This window comes from Lagenorhynchus albirostris, chromosome 1 (genome assembly GCF_949774975.1).
Source record: "Lagenorhynchus albirostris chromosome 1, mLagAlb1.1, whole genome shotgun sequence".
In the NCBI taxonomy this organism is placed as follows: domain Eukaryota; kingdom Metazoa; phylum Chordata; class Mammalia; order Artiodactyla; family Delphinidae; genus Lagenorhynchus; species Lagenorhynchus albirostris.
This window is the reverse complement of record NC_083095.1, coordinates 10,917,967-10,943,984: the sequence shown is the minus strand read 5'-3', so window position 1 is coordinate 10,943,984 and position 26,018 is coordinate 10,917,967. Positions and strand designations below refer to the sequence as shown.

Below are 26,018 nucleotides of genomic sequence, written 5' to 3'. Positions count from 1 at the left end.
CACCTTATTGGCCAATGCTGCCTGTTAATAACGCCTAGATTCCGATCTCTGGCTAACCTGACAACATGCTGGGTTTTGTTCCTCGTCCTCCTTGAGACTTTTTCTGCTACCCCGATCCGTACTGCTTCTCCTCAGTTTGACGGGGGCCATGCCTGCCTGGCTGACCTACCTAAATTTATCATGCTCTTCCAGTATGAGAGTGAAATGAATTAGAAGGAAGAGCTGTCAGGGTCAAAGCTTCTTTCAGAACCTCTGAGCTCTGGGTAGCAGCAGCTTTGGATCCTCAAGTCACTGGGGCCAGAGGCCAGGAAAGAGAAACTAACCAGGAACTAGCTGCTCTTAGCAAACTCTACAGACTTCATGTTTGACTTTTCCCCTAAAACCATTAATAAATAGTTGGGCATTGCATTAAGTGGGAAACACCTGTAAAAATCTGTAATGAAGCAAATCAGGTTGTAAGCTGACAAATCCATCCTCACCGTGATCTCAAGTCATACCTGATTAATCATCTCATTTCACAAACTCTTGCTGAGCCCCTCCGAGATGTCAGGCATGAAGCTAGCGCCAGGAGTGAGCTGCATCAGATCTGTGGTCTCGAAGATCTTGTAGCCTGTTGAGAAATAGACTTGTAGATCACTGCAACCTGATGTGATGACTGTTACAATGGAAATGTGTGGAAAGTCCTGTGGGGACACAGAGAGGGAGCGGTGGGGGGGGGGTGTGTGTGTCATTATCAGCACAGAGGATAGGCGTGAATGAAGTGGGAGGAGAAAGACCAGATACTGAGGGGCCTTGGAGGGGAAGAAACAGGTACAGTCCTCACTCTGAAGTTGACTGTTTTTCTGTTTTCAGTCAAAATGTATGGTATAATGACAGAAGTCCGGAAAATCTATGAAAATTCAGGAACTGTCAAAAAGTGCTGAAGAATAAATAGCACGACTTCAGAATAAATCTGACAATGTGACACCTTTCCTTTCTTCCTTGATTGAATGTGGCATTTCAGTGCCACTGAACTACTGTCTGGTTAAAGTGAGAATCTGTGTGTTAATCCCAGTACTACGATTCTGAATTTCTGGCAGGAATGAACTCTCATGACTAGCAAGTCCCATATATCTAGGGCAGCTTGTCACCAAAGTAAACGCTAATGAATTTAAGCCAAGTTAATAAAATTACAAATTCCTTATTACTGTCCAAATGCTCTTAAAAATAATTATCCTTTCAATTTCTTATTAGTTTATTTGTGCAGATGCTGGAACCAAACTAGCTGAGTCAACGATCCTGAGCAAGCAGATGATCGCCTCTGTACCTGGAGTAAGTCCTGACTGAGTTAACTATCCACATTTTCTATTACTCCTCATTTCCTCATTTAGCCAAGAGGTACTTTTGGCCTGTGTCCTGGTTCGCTTTTGATAGAACAAACACTGTAAAATTGAAATCATTAGTATCTTGTTTGAAAGAGCACTGGTGAAAATTTAAATCAATCTCTGCCCCTGGAAACTTTTAATTCCAGGAAACATGAATGAAATTGAAGCAGCCAATTAAGGAGAGGGAAGAAATGACCAGGCATACAGCATAGATTTGATTAAAGTTCAATTTTTCCAGAATCAGTTTTCTTACACTGGCTTCTGTTAACCAATTTGATTTAACTACTGCCAGAAAGAAATAAGCATTTAATACCTTGTTTTCCTTTATAATATTTCCTCTGAAAATTGAAAAATACTTCTATTATCATCAACTAGTGAACTGTTTGGTGAAATATGTTGAGATTCTTATAGATAGGATTGAATATGAGAAGCCACAATAACTTATTGATAGCAAGGTTATTGCAACAAACTGAGAAAACTTAGAGATATAAATTATTAATGGAAAAAATTTATTTAAATTTTCAGTAGAGAAAAAAATATTTTTTAGTTTATTTGTTTACGTATTTATGTATTTATTTTTGGCTGCATTGGGTCTTCATTGCTGCACGTGGGCTTTCTCTAGTTGCGGCAAGCGGGGGCTACTCTTCGTTGCGGTGCACGGGCTTCTCATAGCAGTGGCTTCTCTTGTTGCGGAGAACGGGCCCTAGGCGCGCGGGCTTCAGTAGTTGTGGCACATGGGTTCAGTAGTTGTGGCTCGCGGGCTCTAGAGCGCAGGCTCAGTAGTTGTGGCACGTGGGCTCAGTAGTTGTGGTGCACGGGCTTAGTTGCTCCGCGGCATGTGGGATCCTCCCAGATCAGGGCTCGAACCCGTGTCCCCTGCATTGGCAGGAGGATTCTTAACCACTGCACCACCAGGGAAGTCTGAGAAAAATTTTAATAAGGAAAAAAGATCACTTCTAATCCTTCTGCCCTAAAATAAGAACCCTATTGTTTTAGAAATTTTTTACATGTTTTAATCTATTCAGTATCCTAATTTGCTTATTCCCATATTGTTGGAAATCTATATGCTTTCTAGTTTCTTTGCTTGTATAGCATAGCATAGTATACAGCATATACACAAAGATCCTCTTCATGTTTATTTTGAATGATATCCTTGGGATAAATTCCTTAGTCAGTGGGCAGGAACATCTTCACAATACGTATTCCCATGTTGCTTTCCAAGAAGGTTTTATTCATTTACATTTATAAGTATACCAGTTTTATCCACAGCACACTAAACATTACTTCATTTTTTTTTTGATGTGGAGAAATATTATGAGAGAGGAAGAATAACAGTCATTCAACCCAGAGATAATTTTACTGCTAACATATTAATGTATTTTCTTTCTTCTTTTTCTGTGTATATTTTTAAATATAGTCAAACCGTAATATAGATGCAGCTTTGGCTTCAAATGTCATAAGCATTTTCCCCAAAGTGACATTACCTCATGTGACTGCACCATATAATAGTGGTTAACAATATGGGTTTTGATTCACACCTGAGTGTGAGGCCTGACATTGACTAGCTGTGTGATCGGGAAGGTTATTTAACCCATGATGCTTTGATTTGTATTATCTGTAGAATGGGATATAATAGGGCCTAAGGTCTAGGTTGAGGATTGAATGAGATAATGCATGTAAAGCACATTAGCATGGTGTTAAATATGTAGTAAGTGCTGAGTAAACATTAACTATTAAAAATAATATTAATGGAGATAGGGGCACAGGACAGGTGATGTTTAAGGGTACAGACTTACAATGAGCAGTAAAAAAGTCCTAGAGATGTAATGCACAGGTCAGTGAATATAGACAACAATATTGTATTATAATAATGAAACTTGCTAAGAGACTAAAACTTAATTATTCCTACCAAAAAGAAAGGATAATTACATAATGTGATACAGGTACTAATTATCATTACGATGGCGGTTATATTACAATATATAAATGCATCAAATTAACATGTTATACACCTTAAATTTACATCATTATATGTCAAACATATGTCAATAAAAAAATAAAATACAACTAAAAGTAAAAAAAATACTATTAACAAACACTACTTATTGTTGGATAGTTTCATTATTTTCAGTATTCTGCAATTGTAACTAATGTGTGATAAACATCTTTGTGCTTAAATCTTTGTTCATATTTTAGACTATTTCTTTATAATAGATTTCTAGGAGTAGATTAATAGATTCTGGGTTTTTTTTAAAGGTTCTTGACAATAGTTGGGGTAATACAAGATGCTATGAGATAAAATTCCAGTTCTTAGCAACTTAGCTCCAAAAAAGTTTATTGTTTGCTCAAGTGAAGTTTGAACGGGTGTCCTGATTAACAAAGGGAGGAGGACTTCCACATGAGCACTTGGGGATCAGTTTTCTTCTGTCATGTGCAGTCCTCTGCAATCAGCTGGTGGTTGGGGAAAGAGAAGGGAATATGGTACATGGAACATTTTCATGGGCCAGGTCTAAAAGTGGTGCACATTTCTCCTACTCATGTTCCATTGGCTAGAACTCAGTCACTCCGCCACACCCGACTGCAAAGGAGGATGAGAAATGTGGTCTAGTGCATCCTAGGGAAGAAGAAAAATGGTTCTGTGAGTAGCTAGCCAGTCTCTGCCCAGCACTCACTGGTTTCCTTATTTAATTCTCTAAAACTCAATATTTGCTACCTATGCGATAGCTAAAAAATAATATCCCTAATATATAAAGGTTTATTGAAATCAACAAAAGACAAATATTCCAAAACAACAAAATAGCAACAGTTATAGCTCTACATATAGAACCCTTTCCAATGACCAATAAGCCATTCAAAATAAGCCTTTTACCCTCACTAGCAATCAGTGAACTGTAAATTAATATAAAATATAAAAATTTAAAATCAGTTAGCAAATCAGCAGGTTTTTCTTAACAAAGAAACTTACTGATGATGAAGTGAAACAAGCATTCTTATTTTTTTTTTTTTGCGGTACGCGGGCCTCTCACTGTTGTGGCCACTCCCGTTGCGGAGCAACAGGCTCCGGACACACAGGCTCAGCGGCCATGGCTTATGGGCCCAGCAGCTCTGCAGCATGTGGGATCCTCCCGGACCGGGGCACGAACCCGCGTCCCCTGCATCAGCAGGCGGACTCTCAACCACTGCGCCGCCAGGGAAGCCCGAAACAAAAATTCTTATAAGCTACTGGTGATAGTCAGTTTTGCTGAAAAAGAGTTGCCAATCTACTTCTAGGAATATGTTTGAGAAAGTAATTAAATATAGACTTATCTACAAGCACATAAAGAATTATCTACAAGTATATTTATTAAAGTAGCATTTAAAATAGGAAAAATATGGAAACAAAATTAATGTGCAACATTAGGGTATTATTTAAATAAAATAAAGTACATCTATAAGATAGACTATTATGTGGACCAAATCAAATTTTCAAAGAATATTTAATTATTGGAAAATGCTTATGATGAATCTAATTAAAAAGCAGGTTAGAAAAAAATTATCTCAATCTTATAAAAAATTATATATGTGTGTATGTTATATGCATTAAAAATATTTGGAAATATTAACAGTGGCTGTCTCAGAGGTGGAGAGCAGGAATTAGGATTATGATGATTTTTCTTTTTCTTTTATTAATTTATATTTTCCAAGGTTTCTACATCGAACACGTGTTATCTTTATAATGTAAGAAATGTAACTTTAAAATCAGATACAAGTTTTGAGAAAGAATTGGATGTGGTTCACTTCAATTCATGTTTTTGAGATTAGAGTATGTTTTCAACTCCTTTATCATCAGTTTTCCCACTGAAATAAACATAAGTCTTTTGAAACAAGTTGAGCTAGACTCTTTATGTTTTTTGGTTTTTTAAAATAACACACTAAGGTTATACTTATGTTTTGCAAAGTAAAAGAAAAAAGGGGGGCAATTGGAAATGATATGGTTTGTTTTATAAGTGTAGATGGCTCACTGAAGTTATCCTGACTAGAAAGTGTATTTTAAGCCTTTTATTAGATCTAGTTACTGTCTCTAGAGCAAAAGTAACTGGTAATAGTAGATTCTTTCCTCTCATTTTTTGAAATTCAAGAGTAAAAGACAAATATTGAATAATGCTCCAAGTAATTATTTTCTGTGACATTTGCCTAGTTGAAATGGTATAAAATATTGCCTATGAAGGAAACAAATCCCTTTCAAGAAATTCAGGAGCAGAGTATATGCTCTTATTTGCATGACATGTGAAAGGTCAGAGAAAATGGAATAAACTGGGGGGGAAATCCTTTCTTGCACTAAGGGACTAATATTCCCAAAGCAGGAGCACAATAACCTTTTATAATTCCTTCACTTGATTTAAATTAAAAGAAGAAAACCTTAAAACATATGAAATGCTTGGAAAACACTCTTGACAGAACTGCCAATGACCTTATTTTACTGTTTGTTATCCTGTCAGAGGAACCGACAGGCGTAACATTCTAGAAGAGATAGAAGGTGATATAGTTCAGTGCTGTGCAGATTTACATGAATATGGGAAAATGAGAGCCACTGGGTGAGCTAGTTAAGTATATAATGTTCCAGATTTTCCTAAAGAAAGCTAAGAAAGGCCTTAGCATAGTATTCAGATGGCTTCAAAGAGGGCCTGCTTTTGATCCACACTATATCCAGTCTTATGTATGAGTTCTCTCATACAGCTTTGATGTAGCAGCCTGTCTGTGCATTTTCCTTTTCTTTGTTCATAATCCTAAATTCACTGCATTGCCCTGAGAGAGCAGGTTTATTCCATTTAATAACCTGAAACACAAGTATGCTTTTTTTTCCTTTAAAACTTATCAAACACGCTGCTAGTATGTGGGGAAGATGACCCTTTTGTTTCTTTAATTTTCCCTAGCAAGAGTTCAACAATGATAAATTTATCTATTTAATAGTGTACCTACTATGTATAAGAAGTTGTAAGTGCTTGAATATAAGAATTTTTGACTCTTTCAACAAACATGATATTCGTTTATGTCCTTTTTTTTTTTTTTTGATAGAGAAAGACATCTAAGATTATGGTGGTAGAATTTGGTGGTACATATTTTTTGTGTGTCTAAGACTCCCTGGAGTGATAAAGTGTTACTGTTGTTTTGAGGTGATTCATGTCATGAAGACCAATACTAATGACTTTTACATAGGCTAAATCTTTATATACCAACCAGTTTAAAAACAAGCAAACAAAATCAGTTCAATGACCCAGTGGAAAAAAAAAGCCTGTAAACCCTGTCTTCCCTAGGCCATCCCATTTTTTGCTCTGCACCACAAACCTTTTTATTAATTTTTGTCCAAAGTTGGGGCAGACAATCACAGGCTATGGCTGAGAGTAACGAAGTGAGTCAGAAATCCAGAAAATGAAACAACTCATTAGTAAACAGTGTGAAACCAGAGCGAGACAATCACTTCCATCAGGGCAAAAGTGCAGGCCGTGACTCAGAGCGCGCGCCCCGCCGTGTCCTGTGTGTTTCAGTGCGGGACGGCGGCGATGGAGTGTGTGCGGCAGTACATCAACGACGTGCTGGACTTCATGGCAGACATGCACACGCTGACCAAACTGAAGGTAAGATGGCCCGCGTCCCCTCATCCCTCAGGTTAGCGAGACTGGAGAGACATTTTTAGGGAATTAAGCAGACTGGATGGAAATTTATCATTACCTGGAGAGGCCGTGGTGGCACTGTTGAATGAGCCCATGTCCTGGGATTCTGAAGAACCGAGTTCCACCTCTGTGAAGAGGGAGTGAAGAAAGGAAAGGATATTTCCATGGCGGCTCCAGTTCTGTGCATACCTTTACTTTTGCCATTTATTCAATTCTCACAATACCCCTATTGTAAAATATTCCCATTTTACCAATGTAGACACTGAGGCCTAAGGTGGTGCAGTCATTTGCTCAAGATCACGCTACTGCTAAGTGGTGGAGTCAGGGGTGACCTAAGACTGTAGTGACCCCCAATCCATTCTCTTTTCACTGTGCCACCCATTTAACTACCCTGAGCCTCAGTTTCCTCATTAGCAAAGGAAGTCTAATAAACCCACCTAAATCAACCTACCTTTGCTGCCCGTTCCAAAGTTTGGTGTGAAATAATGCACGTGAAGACACTTTTGTAAACTTTAGTTTATATGAAATGTGTACACCTTATGCAAACGTAAGTTGTTTATGGTTTTTATCTGCACTAAAGCTATCTCCTTCCAGAAAATAATTAAAGACAGAACAACATTTAATTTGCATATGGATAAAATCCCAGTGAGGTTGTTGAGGATATTGATTGCTTTGCAGGGTGGAATGAATTGCTGATGCAAGTCAACTTCCCTGCCGCGAGAAGACTAGGGAGCTAAAAGATTGATAGTCCGAGAGATTTGAGGAAGGCCCCAGACAAAGAGCAGAAGAGGAGCCAGACCTGGCCCGATGAGCAGCCAGATTGCAGTCCAGCACTAAATGTGGCTTTTTGATAAATAGGATATAGTCGTCCCGGAAGTTCATCAGCTAAAGCTACGGTCCCTTCAGCACCCAACTCAGTTTCCAGACTCTGCCCAGATGATCCAAGTGTTTCTTGGGATAGGGATAGACTTGCAAATGCTCTGCAGAGAGTAGAATCAAAATTTAAATTGATGGTTTCTCACAATATCCAAATCCAGTCATTTCTGAGTAAGCTCCCCTAGTGTTTGCTCACGCACGTGCTGAACCTGGTTGCCCACGCTGAAACCACTTTGCTGTCTGAAGAGGAAACAATATTACCTAAATAGTTTTATAGCCACTTCCAAAATACAGAGAAAAATAATGAGAAGGATCCATGATGACCAAAAGGTTAGGGACTGTAGACATAATCCAACCTTCTGATTTTACATATTAGGAAACAGATCAGAAAGGTCAAGTGGCAAGTGGCTTAGCTAAGGCCATGTGACTGTTAGGACAGAACTGGGTCTAGAACCTAGATCTCAACTCCCAGTTCACTGCTCTTTCCACTAAGCCACACTGAGCAACGAAATTTTTCTGAATTAATTCAACTGGTATGTATTGAGCACCAATAACATGCCTGACACTGTTCTAGGGATTTAAGGATGTGATGATCCGCAAAAACAGACACAGTGGCTGCCCTCAGTTATAGTCTGGCAGCGATGGCCAATTTTAATGAAAATTTCATACAAACTAAAGTGAAATTGTGACTTTCACAATTGCTATGAAAAAGAGGTAGACAGCAGCATGAGAGCTTCTAATAGGGTGATATGACCTACCAGGGAGGTTAGGAAGGCTCCTAAAGTAGATCAAGGAAGGCTTCCTGGAGGGGGTGACACTTGAGCTAAAATCTGAACAATGAATAGGGTTAATTAGGCGAAGAGAGGCAGAAACAGTATTTCAGGGAGAGAGAACAACATAAGCAAAAGCCAGTGATGGAAGGGAACATGGAGAGCCAGTGTAGCTGGACCACAAGGATGAAGGGGTAAGATGCAGAAATCTGAAGTATCTAGATCATTCCAGGTTGTTTAGGCCATGCTAAGGAAATTTTTTTCCCCTTTATCTTAAGAACAATGGGAAGCCCCTGAAGCAGTTTAAATGGGTTGTATGCTTGGGAGTGGTGATAGAAGATGTGGAAATGACAACCTGATCTTCTTAAAGAGTGCCCTGGAACATCCCCATTTACTCTGCCAAAGTCACAAAATACCACTTGGTTTTGTAGAGCCACATGAAGACATGTTCCCAGCCTCTGCATGAAGATACCTTTGGTGGCCATCTCAAAGTTGGGCTGGCTCAGATTGCAGCCATGGAAATCTCACGGGGCAACCACAGAGATAACAAAGCTGTGATTCGCTATCTGCCTTGGCTCTATCATCCCCCTTCTGCAATGCAACAAGGGTAAGACCCTTATTATTCGGGCCACGAGGCAGGAAACACCCCTGAGTTTCCTGGGGCTCAGTAAGAGCTACTGAATGCATTGAAGATCTATGAGAATAGAATATGGTTGGTTAGGGAGATGGGAATTGAGACCAATTTCCATACTTATTTGCTGAACTGGCAGCATTTTTGAACACGAGTACTTCATGACATGCTGGCAATAAAAGTTGCCCTCCTACAAAGACCTCAGTCATCCTGATGGATGATGAAAACTTGGAGCTTAGAACTATCACTTTAACTCTTAATTCCCACTAGTTAAGTAAATTGATAGGTATTTATTTGTGCACTTACATAGCTTCTGCCTTCAAGGAGCTTAGATTATAGCTTGAACAGAATCTACATCAGAGATGAAATAGAGTTCAAGGAGGTGTGAGCCCCTGACCCTGCCCATAAGGGAGGCTGAGAAGAGACAGGTGCCCGTGGGCTAGTTTACTTAGGACCTTGGAGCACGCTTGACCTGCCATCTTGCATGGGCAGCTTCCTGGCTAGAGGAAAGGTTTGGAGTGGGGTGTAAGGGGGGCAGGGGGAGAAAATTACTGGAGAACAAGAATGTGGGTGGCTGTGTATTTTATCTCCTCTTCTATTCCTTCCCTTTTGGTGGGGATATCCGAGAACTTTCTAATGAGAAGAAAGGAAAGAGTTTAGAAAGAGAAGCTAGTCAGAATGGCAGCCAGGTTTGCGGAAGAATGATGTTTAATCCTGTGTCGCCAAAGGCTGCTCTTTGCTCAAGAAGCTAAGATCCAGGATTAGAGTGCAAAACAAGAAAAACAGATTTATCATTTTGTTCTCACTTTGTTGCTTTGGTGTTTTACTTCATGTAACTGCCTACAAGACCACACTTTTAAACCCCTCCATCAATAAGCATTTGTTAAGCACACAAAGAAACTGAAAACACAAAAACATCTCTAACACTTCCTTCCTCCCTAATAGACCAAAAGAATTCATTGAGTGTGTCTCTCACATCCGGCTGCTGTCCTGGCTGCTTCTGGGTTCCCTCACTCATAATGCAGTGTGTCCAAATGCCTCCTTTCCCTGCCTGCCAATACCTCTGGATGCAGGTTCCCATATTGCAGATCATCTTATTGTTATCCTGATTGGATTTCCAGAGCAATCAAAGGTAAGTGATTTCTGCAAGATTAAAACCATATGCATCAAAATTGCTAATGGAAACCCTTATCAGCCAATTATGTTTCTTCTGAGAAGAAAATGCATCTTATCACTTGCCCTCCTGTGGATGCTAGGAAAGCAACTTTGTGCTAATGCCTTATTTAAAGTTGTTCAAATTCCCAGACTATCTTTTCTTCCCCCTAAATTGTTTTTCGGTTTACTTTTATGAAGATAAATTATGGAGGCAAGCAAGAGTTAGCTTCCTAGGCATTTCTGTCTCAAAATAATGAAGAGCAATACAAGGATAGAAATATAATAAAAATTCTGTGATCAGTTTTTAGAACCAAATATGAAGAGGAGGATAATTTACACTCTAATTTTTTATGCACTGCCTTTCAACTTAAATCTCTAGAGATACATGAAGATAAAAAATGAAAATAAGGCCAGTTGGGAGCTCACTAAAGTATATGTTGGAATCACTTACACAGAGGAACTTATAAATTGTAGAGACAGATGATGTGCTTAAGGGAATAAAGTCAATCCAGGGCAAGCATCAATCATGAACCTATACAAGCAAACTAGACACACTGGTACTAATCAGTTATGAGGAGACAAGGTCCCCTCACAGAGCTTAGGCAAATTCTAGGAGGTCACGGCGGGTTTGGGAACAGCTGGGATTTAGGCCAGGGCAAGCTGACCTGCAATAGATTTATTCTGAAATCAAATAGAGCACCCATCCAAATGACCTGAATGGTGTTTGCAAAAGGAATTAGGCAGTCAGTTCCTACTATTTCAACCCAATCTGTGTTTGAGTCCTCATGATGGTACTTTGTAATTCTGTGACATTGAAAAAGTTACTTAACCTCTCTGAGCTCCAGGTTTTCATCTGTAAAATAGATGAAATGGTTTGAGAATTATGGAGGTGATCTATAAAAAGTCTTTACCACAGTGTCTGGGACATTATAGGTGCTTACTCAATCAGTACTCATTACTAGTTAGGAATACTATCTGTACTTATACTAGTTAAGAATACTATCAGTACTTATACAAGTTAGGAATACTATCATACTTATACTAGTCAGGAATACTATCAGTACTCACTACTAGTTAGGAATACTATCTTTGCTGCTGCTGCTACTGCTGTCACTACTAATAGTAGTATAATTATTAAGTTCTGGGCAGTGCGTTCATGTATATCACCTCATTTACTCTTAACTACAGCTCTTTGAGGAGGGTACTGTTATCTCCATGTTACAGATCAGCAGACACCCTAAAATGGTAGAATGATTGTTCTTCCTAATCTAGTGTAGGGATAGGAACGTCAGTTTCATTAAAGGGCAAGGGGGAGGGTAGATTTATTCTGCAAACTAAGGTGGCTTCTCTCTGAAAAGATGCTTGGTCTCTAAGCACACTCCCACTAACTGAGTGAAGAGCAGATTGTTTGGAGGTGATGAATCATGAGTTTGTAACTTGGAGACGACTCCTCCAGCCTTGGATCACTTGAATGACATGTACTTTGGCTGTGCTCCCTGGAAAGCCGAAGCCGTGCGGAGAGGGCTCCTTGGAGCACCACAGCCCACTAGCATGTAACGGTTCCCTGTTTTCTTCCTTTTCAGACCTCCGTGTTGCACATGTGTTCTCTTTTCCATGCATTTATCTTTGCTCAGCTCTGGACCGTATATTGTGAACAAAGTGCTGTAGCTACAAATGTTCAAAGTCAGAATGAATTCAGCTTCACAGCGATACTGACAGCACTAGAATTTTGGAGTAGGGTGACACCCAGCATCCTTCAGCTGATGGCCCATAACAAAGTGGTGAGTTCACAAATGAGTTTCCCCTCTTGGACAGAATCTCAAAAACCACTCTCAGTCCTCACATTACATGTTTTTTTAAAGACTTCAGTTGTAACAGTACATAAATGGATTGGTGAATTTTTATGTTATAACCTGGGTGTTCTACCTGCATAATAATTTTGATGAAAAACAATGCAAACAAATAAATTCAGTAAAAACCATTTTTGTTTTCTCTGCCTAGTGCCAAAGGAAATTTATGTGAAACTTCTACCTTTAAGAGTTGTCTTGTGCTATAAAGTCAGAGAGTGAGGAGGGAGATTTATATTATTTTTGGATTCTAAGGCAATTTGGAAAAACCATAGCCAGTTAAGTCATCTCTTTGTGGTGTTTAAGAGCAGATTGGGGCTCCCCTGGTGGCGCAGTGGTTGAGAGTCCACCTGCCGATGCAGGGGACGCGGGTTCGTGCCCCGGTCCGGGAAGATCCCACATGCCGCGGAGCGGCTGGGCCCGTGAGCCATGGCCGCTGAGCCTGCGCGTCCGGAGCCTGTGCTCCGCAACGGGAGAGGCCACAACAGTGAGAGGCCCACGTACCAAAAAAAAAAAAAAGAGCGTATTGACTGTACGTGTTAATTCTACTTAGGGCCCAAAGCTGAAAAGAGTCTCACCATTTTGAGTTGCCCTCTGAGGACCTAAGCTCCTCAATCTTCAAATCCAGTTCCATTTTAATGTGGATGGCTCACCTTGTTGGAAAATAGCTGAGGTATGGATAGCATGAGCCCACTTCATTGAACAAGCTTAGCTTAGTCCTATGGAGTCACGATTGGAGGGTGTATGGAAGGAATTTACAAGGGAGTCCTTTGGTTTAGTTTGCTACTTTGGAGGAAGATCCTCAGCTGGGAAAGCAGCATCCAGTGTCTTGGTTATGGGGGCTTCATCAGTAGAATTCTTATCTGTGAAGGGCAAAGGGCCTGGAAGAACGCCATAATGATGATTCCAATGTGCCCAGAAACCCAGTAATTCACTGTCCACCAATGCATTCTGCAATGGTTTTGACTGATTGAATATTAGTCTAAGAAACATTTTCTTTTTGTTGTAATTGGAAAGGGGATTATATTTTTCCTTTAGGGAAGCACTTTCTTTTCTTTAGAGAAGCAGATATTATAAGGCAGTTCTGTAGGGAGAGAGGGGTTTTAATTCAACTTAAAGGAAATTTATGTGAAAACTTTAGGGTACACCAACATTTCTGACCACCGCATAGATAATTACATTTATTAGATCATAGAGTCTGGGACTGAAGAAGCACTTGGAGGTCAAGTATTCTATTCTGCTCTGTTACAGACGATGAAACTGGGACCTTAAATTTAAACTAGAGATTCAGAGCTTCCTTCTATTGTCCTCGTTTTTTGATACCATTAATACCTCTCCTCCAAATGTCTCTTAATATTCAAATGTTGGAAATGAATTTGTTACTGGTGAATCTTGCACAAATGGTGTTACAAATGAATTTGAATTAATTTTAAATTCTGAAAATTTTGTTAAACTACATAAGCCAGTCTGGTAAAATCCCCCCTGGAGTGTTTAAAATCTAGCCACAGGGATTTCTGATGAGGGATATCATTTCTATGGTATTTTTAAACTGTCGTAAATATGACTGCCTTGTTCCACGGAGAATAAAGCCTCAAACAGAGGTGGTGCAATAAATGAAACAGCCGCTCCAAGTGAAGAAACTGTGGAGAAAGGATCGATCAAGATGGAGAAAAGACCCAAGCCCAAGAGTTCTGCAGTTGGAAATGAAGGAAGCAGAAACCGTTTATCCTCTGGTGTGAATCGCAGTGTGGTGCAGATTAGCGAGATTGATACCTGAATTCATTGGCAGCCCCAAGTTAGATGAGGAAGGCATGGCATGAGGAAACCTCTGCAGCCTATAAAATTCAGTTTCTGGTTGAAGTTTTAGAGAGGAATAAATACCCCTGGTCCCCTCTGGTTGTTGTGCAGAATGTCCTCGTGGGCACAGGGCATGCGGCTGCAGACTGTTTCCGTATCACCTTGAGTGGAATTGATTTTCCTGTTTGTTGTTTCAGATGGTAGAAATGGTGTGTCTCCATGTGATTAGTTTAATGGAGGCACTGCAAGAATGCAATTCAACAATTTTTGTCAAGGTAGGAAAATCTTATGATTTCTATAGACCATTTCTTGCTTCTAAAAACAAATGTGGGTTTATTTTGAATGTACCTTCTGAAGAGGAAAATAAAACTGATTTAATTTTCACATTCAAAGTTGGGGCTGGAGGAATCGGGCTCCTATAACAACTCTTGCTGGGTTCGGTATGTCACACCATGATTGCATGCAACATAAGTAATTAAAATATTACCAGAAGCATTGATCTGGAAATGACCCTAGAGTCATGTAAATTGTTTGGTGGAGCCTCGCCTTGCAAGATATCCAGACAACCAAGGAAAATACTCTGTCATTGTTTGACTTGGTAGCGGATACTTTTCTCTAAGATAAATTAATTTAGTTTCTAATATAACTATTCTAAATCACTGTACAGTGTGTGAAAGTAACTCAGGTATTTGTTATCTATCCAGGGACATCAGAAACATGCTAGTGTGATAAAAAGATAAAAGAACAAAGGAGAACCTGGTTGCTCACTCACTTTCTCTTTTTATTTCCATTCTTTTTCCTTTCCTTCCTATCATTCCACCTCTCTGTTTCACTGATTCTTTGTCCTTCCTCTTCTTGTACCACTTCCTTCTTTGCCTTCCATGTCTATATCCCACTATCCCAGCCTCCATCACCACCCACCTCCCCCCCGCCAACCCACAGAGTGCATCAGTTTAGAACCTTATAACTTCCTATTTCACTCCTTGGTTGACTCCCTTCAATAAAGGACATTTGTAAAGTTAACTCACACAGTGCTGAAGAAAAGCAGCACGATTTTAGGGAAAACTTGACTGTTACCAGAAAACTGCAAGGTTGTTGGTTAAAAAGGGATAGATATAGCTTATCTAGCTTGACAGTCAATAGCAAAAGTCAACACTATGGGAGAAACTACATGACTGACACTTGGGTGATCATACCTGATTTTGTTTTTTACAGCTTTATTGAAGTATAATTTATACACAGTAAACTTTACATATGTAAAATGTACAATTTGATATCTTCACATCACACATATTATACCCGTGAAGCCATCCATCACCACAGTCAAGATAATGAATATTGTCCTCCCCAGCTAAAGTTTTCTCATACACATTGGTTAGTCTCTGTTCCACCACTTCCTGTACCCCATTTCCTCATCGCCAGGCACCTGCTGATCTGCTTTCTGTCATAATAGCTTAGTTTGCATTTTCTAGAATTTCATATAAATAGATTCATACAGTAGTTATGCTTTTCTCTGCCTTCCTTCACTCAGAATAATTATATTACCATTAATCCATGTTACATGTATCAGTAGATTATTTTATTTCTGAGTAGTATCTATTATATGGATATAACACATTTTGTTTATCCATTCATCAATTAATGGACATCTGAGCTGTTTCCAAAAGTTTGAGGCTATTACAAATAAAGCTGTTACGAATATACATACACAAGTCTTTGTGTAGCTATAGGCTTTCAGGTGTGTTGGATAAATACCAAGGAGTGGAATTGCTAGGCTGTATGATATGTGTATAACTTTTAAAGAAATTGGCAAACTGTTTTCCAAAGTGATTGTACCCTGTTACATTCACACCAGCAGTATGTATTCCAGTGCCTACACATCTTCGTCAATACTTAATGTAGTTAATCTTTAGTTTTAGTCATTCTAAGAACTGTGTACTGCAAAATTGCATTTTCCTGTTGACAAATGATGCTCAACATCTTTTCATGTGCTTATTTGCTATCCATATATCTGCATGGTAAAATGTCTATTAAAATTATTTGCCCATTTTAAAAATCAAGTTGGTTTTTTTCTTATTATTGAATTTTCAGATACAAGTCCTTTATCAGATATGTCATTTGCAAAGATTTTTTTTCTGTGTTTGTCTTCTCATTGTCTTCACAGTGACTTGTGAAGAGCAGAAAGTCTTAATTTTGATGAAATACCATTTATCAAATTTTTCTTTTATGAATCATGCTTTTGATGTTGTATTTAAGAAAATCTTTGCCTAATCCAAGATCACAAAGAGTTTTCTTTGTGTTTTCTTCTAGATATTATATATGTTTTCTTCTAGGTGTTAGTTTATATCTATGATCCATTTTGAGTTAACTTTTGTGGATGTGTGTGGTATGGATTGAGGTACTTTTTATGTGTGTGGATATCCAATTATTCTAGGATTGTTTGTGAAAAATTCTATCCATTGAATTGCCTTTGCACTTTTGTCAAAAATCAATTGACCATTCATGTATGGTTCTATTAATGGATACTCAATTCATTTCTATTGATCTGTTTGTCTACCTTTGTACCACACTGTCTAGGTTACTATAGCTTTCTAATATGCCTTGAAATCATGTAGTGTTACTCCTCTAAATTTCTACACCTATTTCAAAGTTGTTTTGGCTATTTTAGGTCCGTTGCATTCTAGACACATTTTAAAATCAACTTGTCAGTTACTATGAAACGCCTGCTGGGAATGTGGGTTGCACTGATGTATACATCACTTTAAGGAGAATTGAGATGTTAACAATATTGAGTCTTCCAATCTTTGAACAGAGTATACCACTCTATTTATTTATGTCTTTGTTAATTTTTTTCAGCAATATTTATAGTTTTCCATATACAGGACTAGAATATTTTATCAAATTTATCCCTAAGTGTATAGTAATTTTATAGTATTATAAATAGTCTGGTTTTTTACATTTAAATTTTTGGTATTTTATTGTTAGTATTTAGAAATATAACTGATTTATGCCTTTATACCCTGCAATCTGTTAAACTCATTTATTAGTTCTAGTAGCTTTCTTGTAGCTTTCATCAGATTTTCTCTGTAGACAATTATGTCGTGTACAAGTAGAAGCAGTTTTCTTTCTTTCTTTTGAATTTTTATACTTTTAATTTCTTTTTCTTGTCTCATTGCTCTGGCTAGATCCTCTAATACAAGTTGAATAGAAGTCATGAGGGTTGGAAACCTTGTCTTGTTCCTGATCTTAGGAAGAAAGCATTCATTAAATATAAATGTTAGCTGTTAGTTTTTCATAGATACCCTTTGTCAGATTGAGTAAGGGTCTCTTCTGTTCCTAGTCTGCTAAGAATTTTTGTCAGGAATAGATGTAGGATTTGTCAAATGCTTTTTCTACATTTATTGAGATGGTCATTTGATTTTTCTTTTTTGACTATTAACAGTGAGATTCATGGATTGATTTTTGAATGTTAAACCAACTTTATATTCCTGGGACAAACCACTTGGTCTTGAAGTATTATTCTTTTATGTATTGCTGAATTCTATTTGCTAACACTTTAAAATAATTTTTTTGCATCAGTGTTTATGAGGGATATTGGACTGTAATTTTCTTTTCTTGTAATAACTATTTTTGGTTTCGGTATCAGGATAGTGATGGCCTTATAGAGTAAGTCAGGAAGTATTCCTTTCTTTTCCATTTTCTGGAAAAGTTTATATATGTTTGGCATTTTTTTTTCTCCTTAAATATTTGGTCAAATTCACCAGTGGAACTGCTTGGGCTTGGAATTTTCTTTGCAGGAGGGTGTTACACTACAGATTCAATTTCTTTAATAGATACAGGGCTATTTAAGTTATCTGCTTATTCTTGAGTGATCTTTGACAGTGTGTCTTTCAAAGAATTTGTCCATTTCATCAAAATAGTTGATGTTATTGGCATGAAGTTACTCATAATATTCCCTTATTATACTTTTAATATTTGTAGGATCAGTAGTTATGCTACCTCTTTCATTCCTGATAATGGTGATTTGTGATCTCACTTTTATTTTTCTGATCAATCTGGTTAAAGGTTTATCAATTTTAGTGAGCTTTTGATTTAAAACAATGACAACAATAACCAGCTTTTGGTTGGTTTTCATAGATTTTTTCTGTAGTTTTTGTTTCATTAATTTCTGTTCTTTATCAGTTTCTTTTTTCTGTTGATTTCCAATTTAATTTGCTCTTCTTTTTCTTGTTTCTTAAGGTGGAAGTGGAATTCACTGATTTGAGATTTTTTTCTTTTATAACATAAGTGATTAAGATTTCCATCTAAGCACTGGTTTAGCAGCATCCTACAATTTGGTAGTTCTGTTCTCGTTTACGTTCAGTTCAGAATACTTTCTATCTTCCCTTTTGCTTTCCTTTTTGACCCATTGCTTATTTAGAGGCAATAATTTAGTTTCCAAATATTTGAGGCTTTTCTAGTGATTTTCTGTTATGGATTTTTAATCCAATCCCGTTATGATCAGAGAAAATATCAATACTTTGTATAATTTGACTCATTTTAAATTTATTGAGTCTTGTTTAGGATATTGTCTATCTTGGTAAATGCTGTGTGTACTAGAAAAGAATATGTCTTCTGCTGTTGTTGAATATAGTTTCCTATGTCAGTTGATTCAAGCTTGTTGATAGTATTGTTCAATTTTTTCATGTCCTTCCTTCTTTTTCTATCCACTTAGTCTATCAGTTATTGAAAAGGGGTATTGAAATATCTCCCCAATTTATCTTTTCAGGTATACCAGTTTTTGTTTCACATATTACGAAGCTATTATTAGGTGTATAAATGTTTAGGATTGTTGTATCTTCTTAATGAATTGAAATTATGAAATGGTTCTCTTTATCCTCGATAATATTCTTTGGTAATAATAAAGGCAGTCTAGCTTTCTTTTGACTAGTATTAGTATGGTATATCTTTTTCTAGCCTTTTAACCTATTTGTGTCTTTTTATTTAAAGTATATTTCTTATAGGCAGCATGTAGTTGGGTATTGGGCTTTTTTAAAAATCCAATCTGACAATCCCTTTTAATTGGGATTTTTACACCATTTTCATTTAATGTGTTTTGTGATATCATTTGGCTTAAAATACCTTGCTATTTGTTTTCTTTATTTCCCATCTGTTCTTTGTCCTTTATTCCCTCTTTTTCTACCTTCTTTTTGACTAATTGAGTTTTTAATGATTAAATTTTGGATACAATTTCCACTTTTTGGTCTAGATTCTTAAGGTGGAAGCTGAGGTCATTAATTTGAGAACCTTTTTCTATTCAGCTGTCAGTGTTTGGTTTTCTGAATTTCCTCCTAAGTACTGCTTTGGCTGTATTCCTCTGAATTTTGATATATTCTCATTTCCATTCAGTTCAAAATACTTTCTAATTTCCCTTTTGACTTCTTCTTTGACCCGTGGGTTATTTAAATGTGTTTTTCAGTTATCTTATTAGCTATATGTCTTAGCTGTTGTTGTTTTAGTGGTTGACTTAAGAGTTTATAGTCAACATTTTTAACTTAACACAATCTGCCTTCAAGTAATAATGTACCACTTCATGTATAGTATGAGAATGTACAACAGTATACTTCCATTTCCAGACTTTGTGCTATGATTGTCATCCATTTTACTCCTACATATGTTATAAACCAAACCATAATTTTTTTTGCTTTAAACAATTATCTCTCAAAGCAATTTAAATTTTGTTTTATATTTTCTGTTTTTGCCATATTTACATTTTTCAGTTTTCTTCATTCCTTTCTGTAGAATTAAACTTCCATCTTCCTTCTGCCCAAAGGACTTTCTTTACAACTTCTCGTGTAGGTCTACTGAAGCTTAATTCCTTCAGCTTTCGTATGTCTGAGAAAGTCTTTACTTTGCCTTCATATTTGAAAGCTATTTTCAGTGGTTATTGAATTCTAGGTTCAAAGTTTTTTTTTCCCCTAGTATTTTGAAGATGCTATTCATCCACTGTCTTTTTGCTTCCATTGTTTCTGAGAAGAAATCTTTGTCATTCTTATTTTTTTTCTCCTGTATATGATATGTCTTTTTTCTCAGGCTGCTCTGAAGATTTTTTTCTTTACCATTGTTGCTAAGCAATTTGATGATGATATGCCTTGGTGTAGTTTTCTTCATATTTCTTGTTCTTGATTTTGTTGACTTTCTTGGATCTGTGAATTTATAGTTTTCATTATATCTGGAAAAGTATCAGCTATTGTTTCTTTAAGATTTTCTTGCATACCTCTATTTAACATACTCAGTATTTCCTCTACCTTCTTGACCATATTGAATATAGTTGTAATAACTGTTTTAATGTCCTTGTTTACCAGTTCTGTTCTCTGTGTCGTTTCGGGGTCTTTTCTAGTTACTTGAGTTTTCTTCTCATTATGAATCACATTTTCCTGCTTCTTAGCATGGCTGGTAATTTTTTATTGGATTCTTGACATTTTGAATTTGACTTTTTTGGGTGCTAGATATTTTTTTATTCCTACAAGCATTCTTGAACTGTACTCTATGCCATAGTTAAATTACTTAGAAACAGTTTTATGCCTTTGAAACTTGGTGTTAAGCTTTGTTAGGTAGGATTGGAGCAGCAGTTTGTCTAGGGCTACTATTTCTTCACTGGTAAGGTAATATCCTGAGTACTCTACTTGGTGTTCTATGATTTGCAAGATTTTTCCACTATAACTAGTGGAAACACAAACTATTGCTATGTGATTACCAGGGATTTTTCCCTCTAATCTTTTTAGGTTATTTTTTCTTCAGCCTTGGATAATTTTCTCACATGTGTATACTGGTCAGTATTGAGCTGAAGACTCAAGGGGAACCCTTTACAGATCTTTAGAGAGTTAGCTCTCTCTCTCTCTCTCTCTCTCTCTACAGCTCTTTCCTTTCCACTACTCTGCCTTACAAACTCTAGCTCCCTTGGCCTCCCTGGACTCCCAGCTCCATCTCCTCACCTCAGGAAGACCACCAGACTCTACCTGGGTTCCTTCTCCCTGTGCTACTGCCTGAAAACACTGTCTAGGCAGTGAGCTAGGATAACTGTAGGGGTCCCCTTGTTTGTTTCCTCTCGCTCAGTGATCACTGTCCTGCATTGCTGATGCTTAATGTCTGAAAATCATTGTTTCATTACCCTTCATCTGGAATTCTAGTTTTGTTTTAGGCAGGATTGTAAATCTGGTCTTTGTTACTCCATCTTGGGTGAAAGAGAAAGTTTCATGACTAATTTTATTTTGAGGGCTGGAAAAAGCATGGAGTGAAATGAATATAGTCCAACTGAGCAGGAAGTCTTCAATTTATCCCATAACATAAACCAAGATAAGAGGAAAAGTATCCCTTTGATTTTGATGAAAAACATATTTTTTAAGTGTCCTTCAGTTTTCTGGATATTGTTTTTGGAGAAGAAAAAAAAAACAACCAATTTTATTGTAACATTACAGTGCCCAGAATAAATTACATCTAATTCTTACTGACAGCTTTGTAGGAGCCACTAGCAAAAGGGTACTGAAATGAACCGTTATTCAAAACAGTCAAATTAGCATTCCTGAAATAGGATGACTGCTGGATTGTATAACGCTGTCCTTCACAATGAACTTTAACCTGATGCCTTCAGTCAGGTTGGTAAATCACAAACCTGAAGGCCCCTTGCAGGTATATTTAGAATCTATGGTCTTGTGTTACATCAGTGGGGAAATAACAAAAGCACTTCTAAAATCAGCCTCAGTATTCCCCTTGTTTGCCTCATAAAGGCCCTTAGCCTGTGGGGCAACCCTGGGAAAGGTGTCCACCCAGGGGCAGAGTACTCAGTGTTCCCTGGTCTCAACCCACCTCCCCGTCCCTCAGGATTCTTAACAAGAGGTCAGTTCAGGTATTTCCCAAACATCAAGGCCAAACATCAAGAGGCCTCACTTTGCTTTTCTAAACTTGCTTTTCATGATCCTGTGCTAAGAACCTCACCCTTCAGCATCACGTGAACCTCCACTGCTTCCTCACCTCTCTGCACACTCCCACCTCTGGGCTTTGCTCCCTTGAGTGCCCTTGTATTAGTTTGCTAGGCTGCTGAACACTGCAAATTGGGTGACTGACTGAAGTAACAGAAATGTATTGTCTCATGGTTCTGGAGGCAAGAAGTTATGAGATCAAGGTGATGGCAGAATTGATTCCTTCTGAGGCTGTGAGGGAGCATCTGTTCCAGCCTCTCCCCTGGCTCCTGGGGGTTTGCTGGCCATCTTTGGCGTTCCTTGGCTTGTAGATCTCTGCTTCACCTTCACGTGCCGCTCTCCCTGTGTACCTATCTGTGTCCAAATTTCCCCCTTTCTATAAGAACACCAGTCATACTGGATTAGGGGTCCCCACTACTCCAGAGTGACCTCATCCTAACTCGCTACATCTTCAATGACCCCATTTCCAAATAAGGTCCCATCTGAGGCTGTGTGGGCAAGGACTACAACGGCTATATGAGAGGACACAATGCAACCCATATCAACTCTATTGGAGTTGGGTCAGAAGGAGCGTGGACTGAAATGATATGAAGCATTTGAGCATATTAAAGATCTGAACAGTCCTAAAAGAAACTAACATTTCCAAACTGATTAGATCATAGCCCCCCTTCCCCATTTAAATCCCACCCAACTGGAGTTCTGTGGAATACACTTTGGGAAATGTATCCTGTCCCTGACTTCCGGATTTATGAGGCCACGAACACAAGTCAACACTTGCGTTCGGAAGGGCTGAAGTGTGGCAAGAGACCAAAGCGGACAGAGGAGAGCCGCTGCTGGGGGAGCTCGGGCGGGGCACATGTGACCTCCTAGGAAGGGTCTCAGGGCAAATCAGAGGCAGCGGAGGGGCAGGGCTCCCCAGATGCCCAAGATTTGAGAGCCTTGCTCCTGGCTGGAGCAGGGACCCGCTGCTCGCATGCCCGTGCACCCACACTGCTAAAACCCCGGCCGGCACTCACTCGTGCTGTGTCTCGTCTTCCAGATCACAGCCAGGCAACTTCAGGGCTTGTCTTTGTCCATCACTTAAGCATTTTAACCGCTTCCCAGTGATCTTTTCTTAACGACCACAGGCAGAGAGCTTCGCCATGCTACTTGGAGACTCAGTTCTAAAGATCCCGTGGAGGAAATTCTATTTCAAGAAAGAGAGGATTTAATTAAATAAATACACATTTAATTTCCCATGCTTGGTAGCTTTCAAGAGACAATCAGTCATTTACGGTGTGTGTTTCAGGCACTCATGGGGCGCTTATTAACCTCCAAATGCCACCAGCAGGGTTTGGCCTCAGAGAGACGTTTGTCTGATAGTGGGGAACTCTGCATCGGAGGCCCACATCCTTTTGTGATGTTAAAGGGATTCCGTGTGCCTTGCTTTGCCAGGCAGTAAGCGGAGCTTATGTGGGAGAATGGAGAACAGTAATAATGGGCCTTCTGTGTTTCTCCATACAGCTGATACCTATGTGGTTGCCAATGATTCAGTCAAATATCAAGGTAAGTCACCCCCGGGTGGACTGGAAGCTCAGTTCCCTCCAGAGAAGCTCATAACATTCACAGGGCTCCACAATGCGCCACTCATTACCTGTTCCTGGTCTCTGGGGGCTGATAATGCAGGAGACCCTGCGGGACAGGTAGGGGGCCTGTGGGCCGAGGTGACAGCAGGAGCCGCTGTCCTACTCATCGTTGATTGAAGGGGGAGGGGGAGGATCCCAGAGTCTGGGCGAGGCTCCGCTACTGACTAGAACACAGGCTGAAAAGCTACTCTACCTTCAGAGGATACCCATGGGATCTGGTCCCAGACATGTCCGGTGCTATTTCCTGGCCACTAGGACTGACTTTTTGTGATGGGAAGAATTCTATTAAGAGAGGATAACATTCAGTGAACGACAGAATTGAACTAGAAGGGACCTGCCCACTCCCCCCCTCATTCTATATAAGAGGAAACATAGGATTGGAAGGAAGAGTAACTTGGACAGGGTCCCACAGCCAGGGAGGGGGAGACAGAACGTAGTTCTCACTGCCAGGCCCCGCCTTGAGTGATGCATTGTCACTGCAGGGCCAGACGTACTCCATGGCTGTAAATCTAGTTACTGGGGCTTAACATTAAGATGGCAAAGCTCACCACCCTCTCCATCCCAAACTGGGTCCCGTCTAAGGCACTGGGAGTATCAGGGAGGAGGGGGAGAAGATGGAAGCCTTGTTGCTGGATTTCCTCCCAGAGTTGGGGAGGGATGCTTGTGGAAGGAAGGGAGGTGACTTCAAGGGATACCAAGAGAGATATCCAGCTGTCAGCAGTGCCCACAGGCTTTGAGTACTGGTTCACGGCCTAACTGCTGTTTGTGGCCACCGGTAGGGCCAATGGCTTTGCTGAAAACCTCATTGCACCACTAGCTTCTGTTGTGAAAACTGCTTGGACTTTCACCCCGAGGCATTCCAAACTGCCCTCCCCCTGCTTGGCGGTCATCTGTGGCAATTTGACATTGCCCAGAGTGCTAAGTGGAGGCCAACAGAACTTCATGGAAAGCTAAGAAGAATAAGAAAAGCTTACAACCTAGCTCCTTCGTGTGTGCATGAACGTGTGCATGAATGTGAGAACAGAGAGACTATAATCATGATGAAAATGTCCTGAGCCCTTCCTATGTGCTGGCTTCTGTTCTGACCCCTCTGTTAAATCACTTATCCTTACAATAACCCCGTCAGGTGAGTGTTACTATCCCCACTTTGCCCATGAGACAATCCAAACACAGGCTGAAAAACCTTGTTCCCCAAGGTGTTTACAGAGGACCGAGGATCTGAACCCAGGGAGCCTGGCAGCATAGCCCGCGACACCAGGCCCACATAGCAAACAGCTCTCGGGGGACAAGTCTAAGTGTCAGCCCCTGCACTGGTGTTGCAAAGAATGAGTCGGGATGGGAGGGGCATTATTTGGATGGATTTGGGCAAGGTGGGCTCTAAGAACATGGCACCGGCCCACGCCCTCTGCTCTGAGCCCTCCCCAATTTTGGGAGTTGGCCTTCTTCAGGCCCGTGCCACGTGTAAGTCCCGCCTGCAGAAGAAGTCCAGGCCGGCACTCCCTGGGTTGACGGGGAACCCGAGCAGGAAAGAAACTAAACTACCGTCTTGCCCTTTCTTACAGCACTTATCTGCGGGACTCCAGCTTCGCCTCCAGGCCATTCAGAACAACGTGAACCACCACAGCCTCAGGACGCTGCCGGGTTCCACCCAGAGCAGTGCCAGCCTGGCGGCCCTGCGCAAGTGGCTGCAATGCACCCAGTTCAAAATGGCCCAGGTGGAGATCCAGTCCTCAGAAGCAGCCTCTCAATTTTATCCTCTATGAGCGGACTCCTCGGCTCTCAGTGTCAACACTCTGGTTTAGCAATAATGGGTTTCAAAACAAAACAATTCGATCCAAGCAGGTTGGGGAACATATTGGTACTGTACATTCTCTTTCTAGTTTAGTAAAAGACGTGCAAAGGCCGGAGAGGGCCAAAATGAAGCTTTCTTGCTACACATTTCTGATGACTCCTTGGGCTATCCGATTAAGTGTTTCCTTACATTATTTTTTAAAAACCAAATCATTTTTCTTTAACTAACTTCTATTTTTTTTAAGAAAAAAAAAATAGACTGGTGGGTACTCACAGAAAAGTTGTATAAGTCCCCCTGTTGCTATTTTTGATGATAGAGAATAAATAGGGTTTTTGAAACCTTTGTAGTGTTTTTTCTTAAAATCCACTCTTGGCAATGCAATAAAAAAAACCCGTCACCATAAGCCAGTGACACTTGACTGAAGCTTTTTGTCATTATCCTGGGAAAAGTGGCAGCTTGCAAGGACCATTACAAAAGTGCACTTAGAAATTAGGTGGTTAAACTGTGCCAACTGTTTTCTTTGTTTTATAATATCATTTTCCAGGACTGTCC

General features: G+C 39.4%; 1 protein-coding gene across 3 annotated transcripts in view; it reads left to right on the top strand.

The window, feature by feature from the left end:
* The window catches only part of UNC79 (unc-79 homolog, NALCN channel complex subunit), a 199,861-nt gene extending 174,381 nt beyond the window's left edge, over positions 1 to 25,480 (top strand). For all 3 annotated transcript variants that reach the window (XM_060165773.1, XM_060165753.1, XM_060165764.1), the window contains 8 exons: positions 1,234 to 1,311; positions 6,890 to 6,979; positions 9,093 to 9,268; positions 10,238 to 10,424; positions 12,031 to 12,228; positions 14,289 to 14,366; positions 23,553 to 23,594; positions 25,237 to 25,480. In XM_060165773.1, the coding sequence (XP_060021756.1) occupies positions 1,234 to 1,311; positions 6,890 to 6,979; positions 9,093 to 9,268; positions 10,238 to 10,424; positions 12,031 to 12,228; positions 14,289 to 14,366; positions 23,553 to 23,594; positions 25,237 to 25,437 (1,050 nt within the window). In that variant the 3' untranslated portion in view covers positions 25,438 to 25,480. The remainder of the gene's footprint in view (positions 1 to 1,233; positions 1,312 to 6,889; positions 6,980 to 9,092; positions 9,269 to 10,237; positions 10,425 to 12,030; positions 12,229 to 14,288; positions 14,367 to 23,552; positions 23,595 to 25,236) is intronic.
* The last annotated feature ends 538 nt before the right edge of the window (positions 25,481 to 26,018 follow it).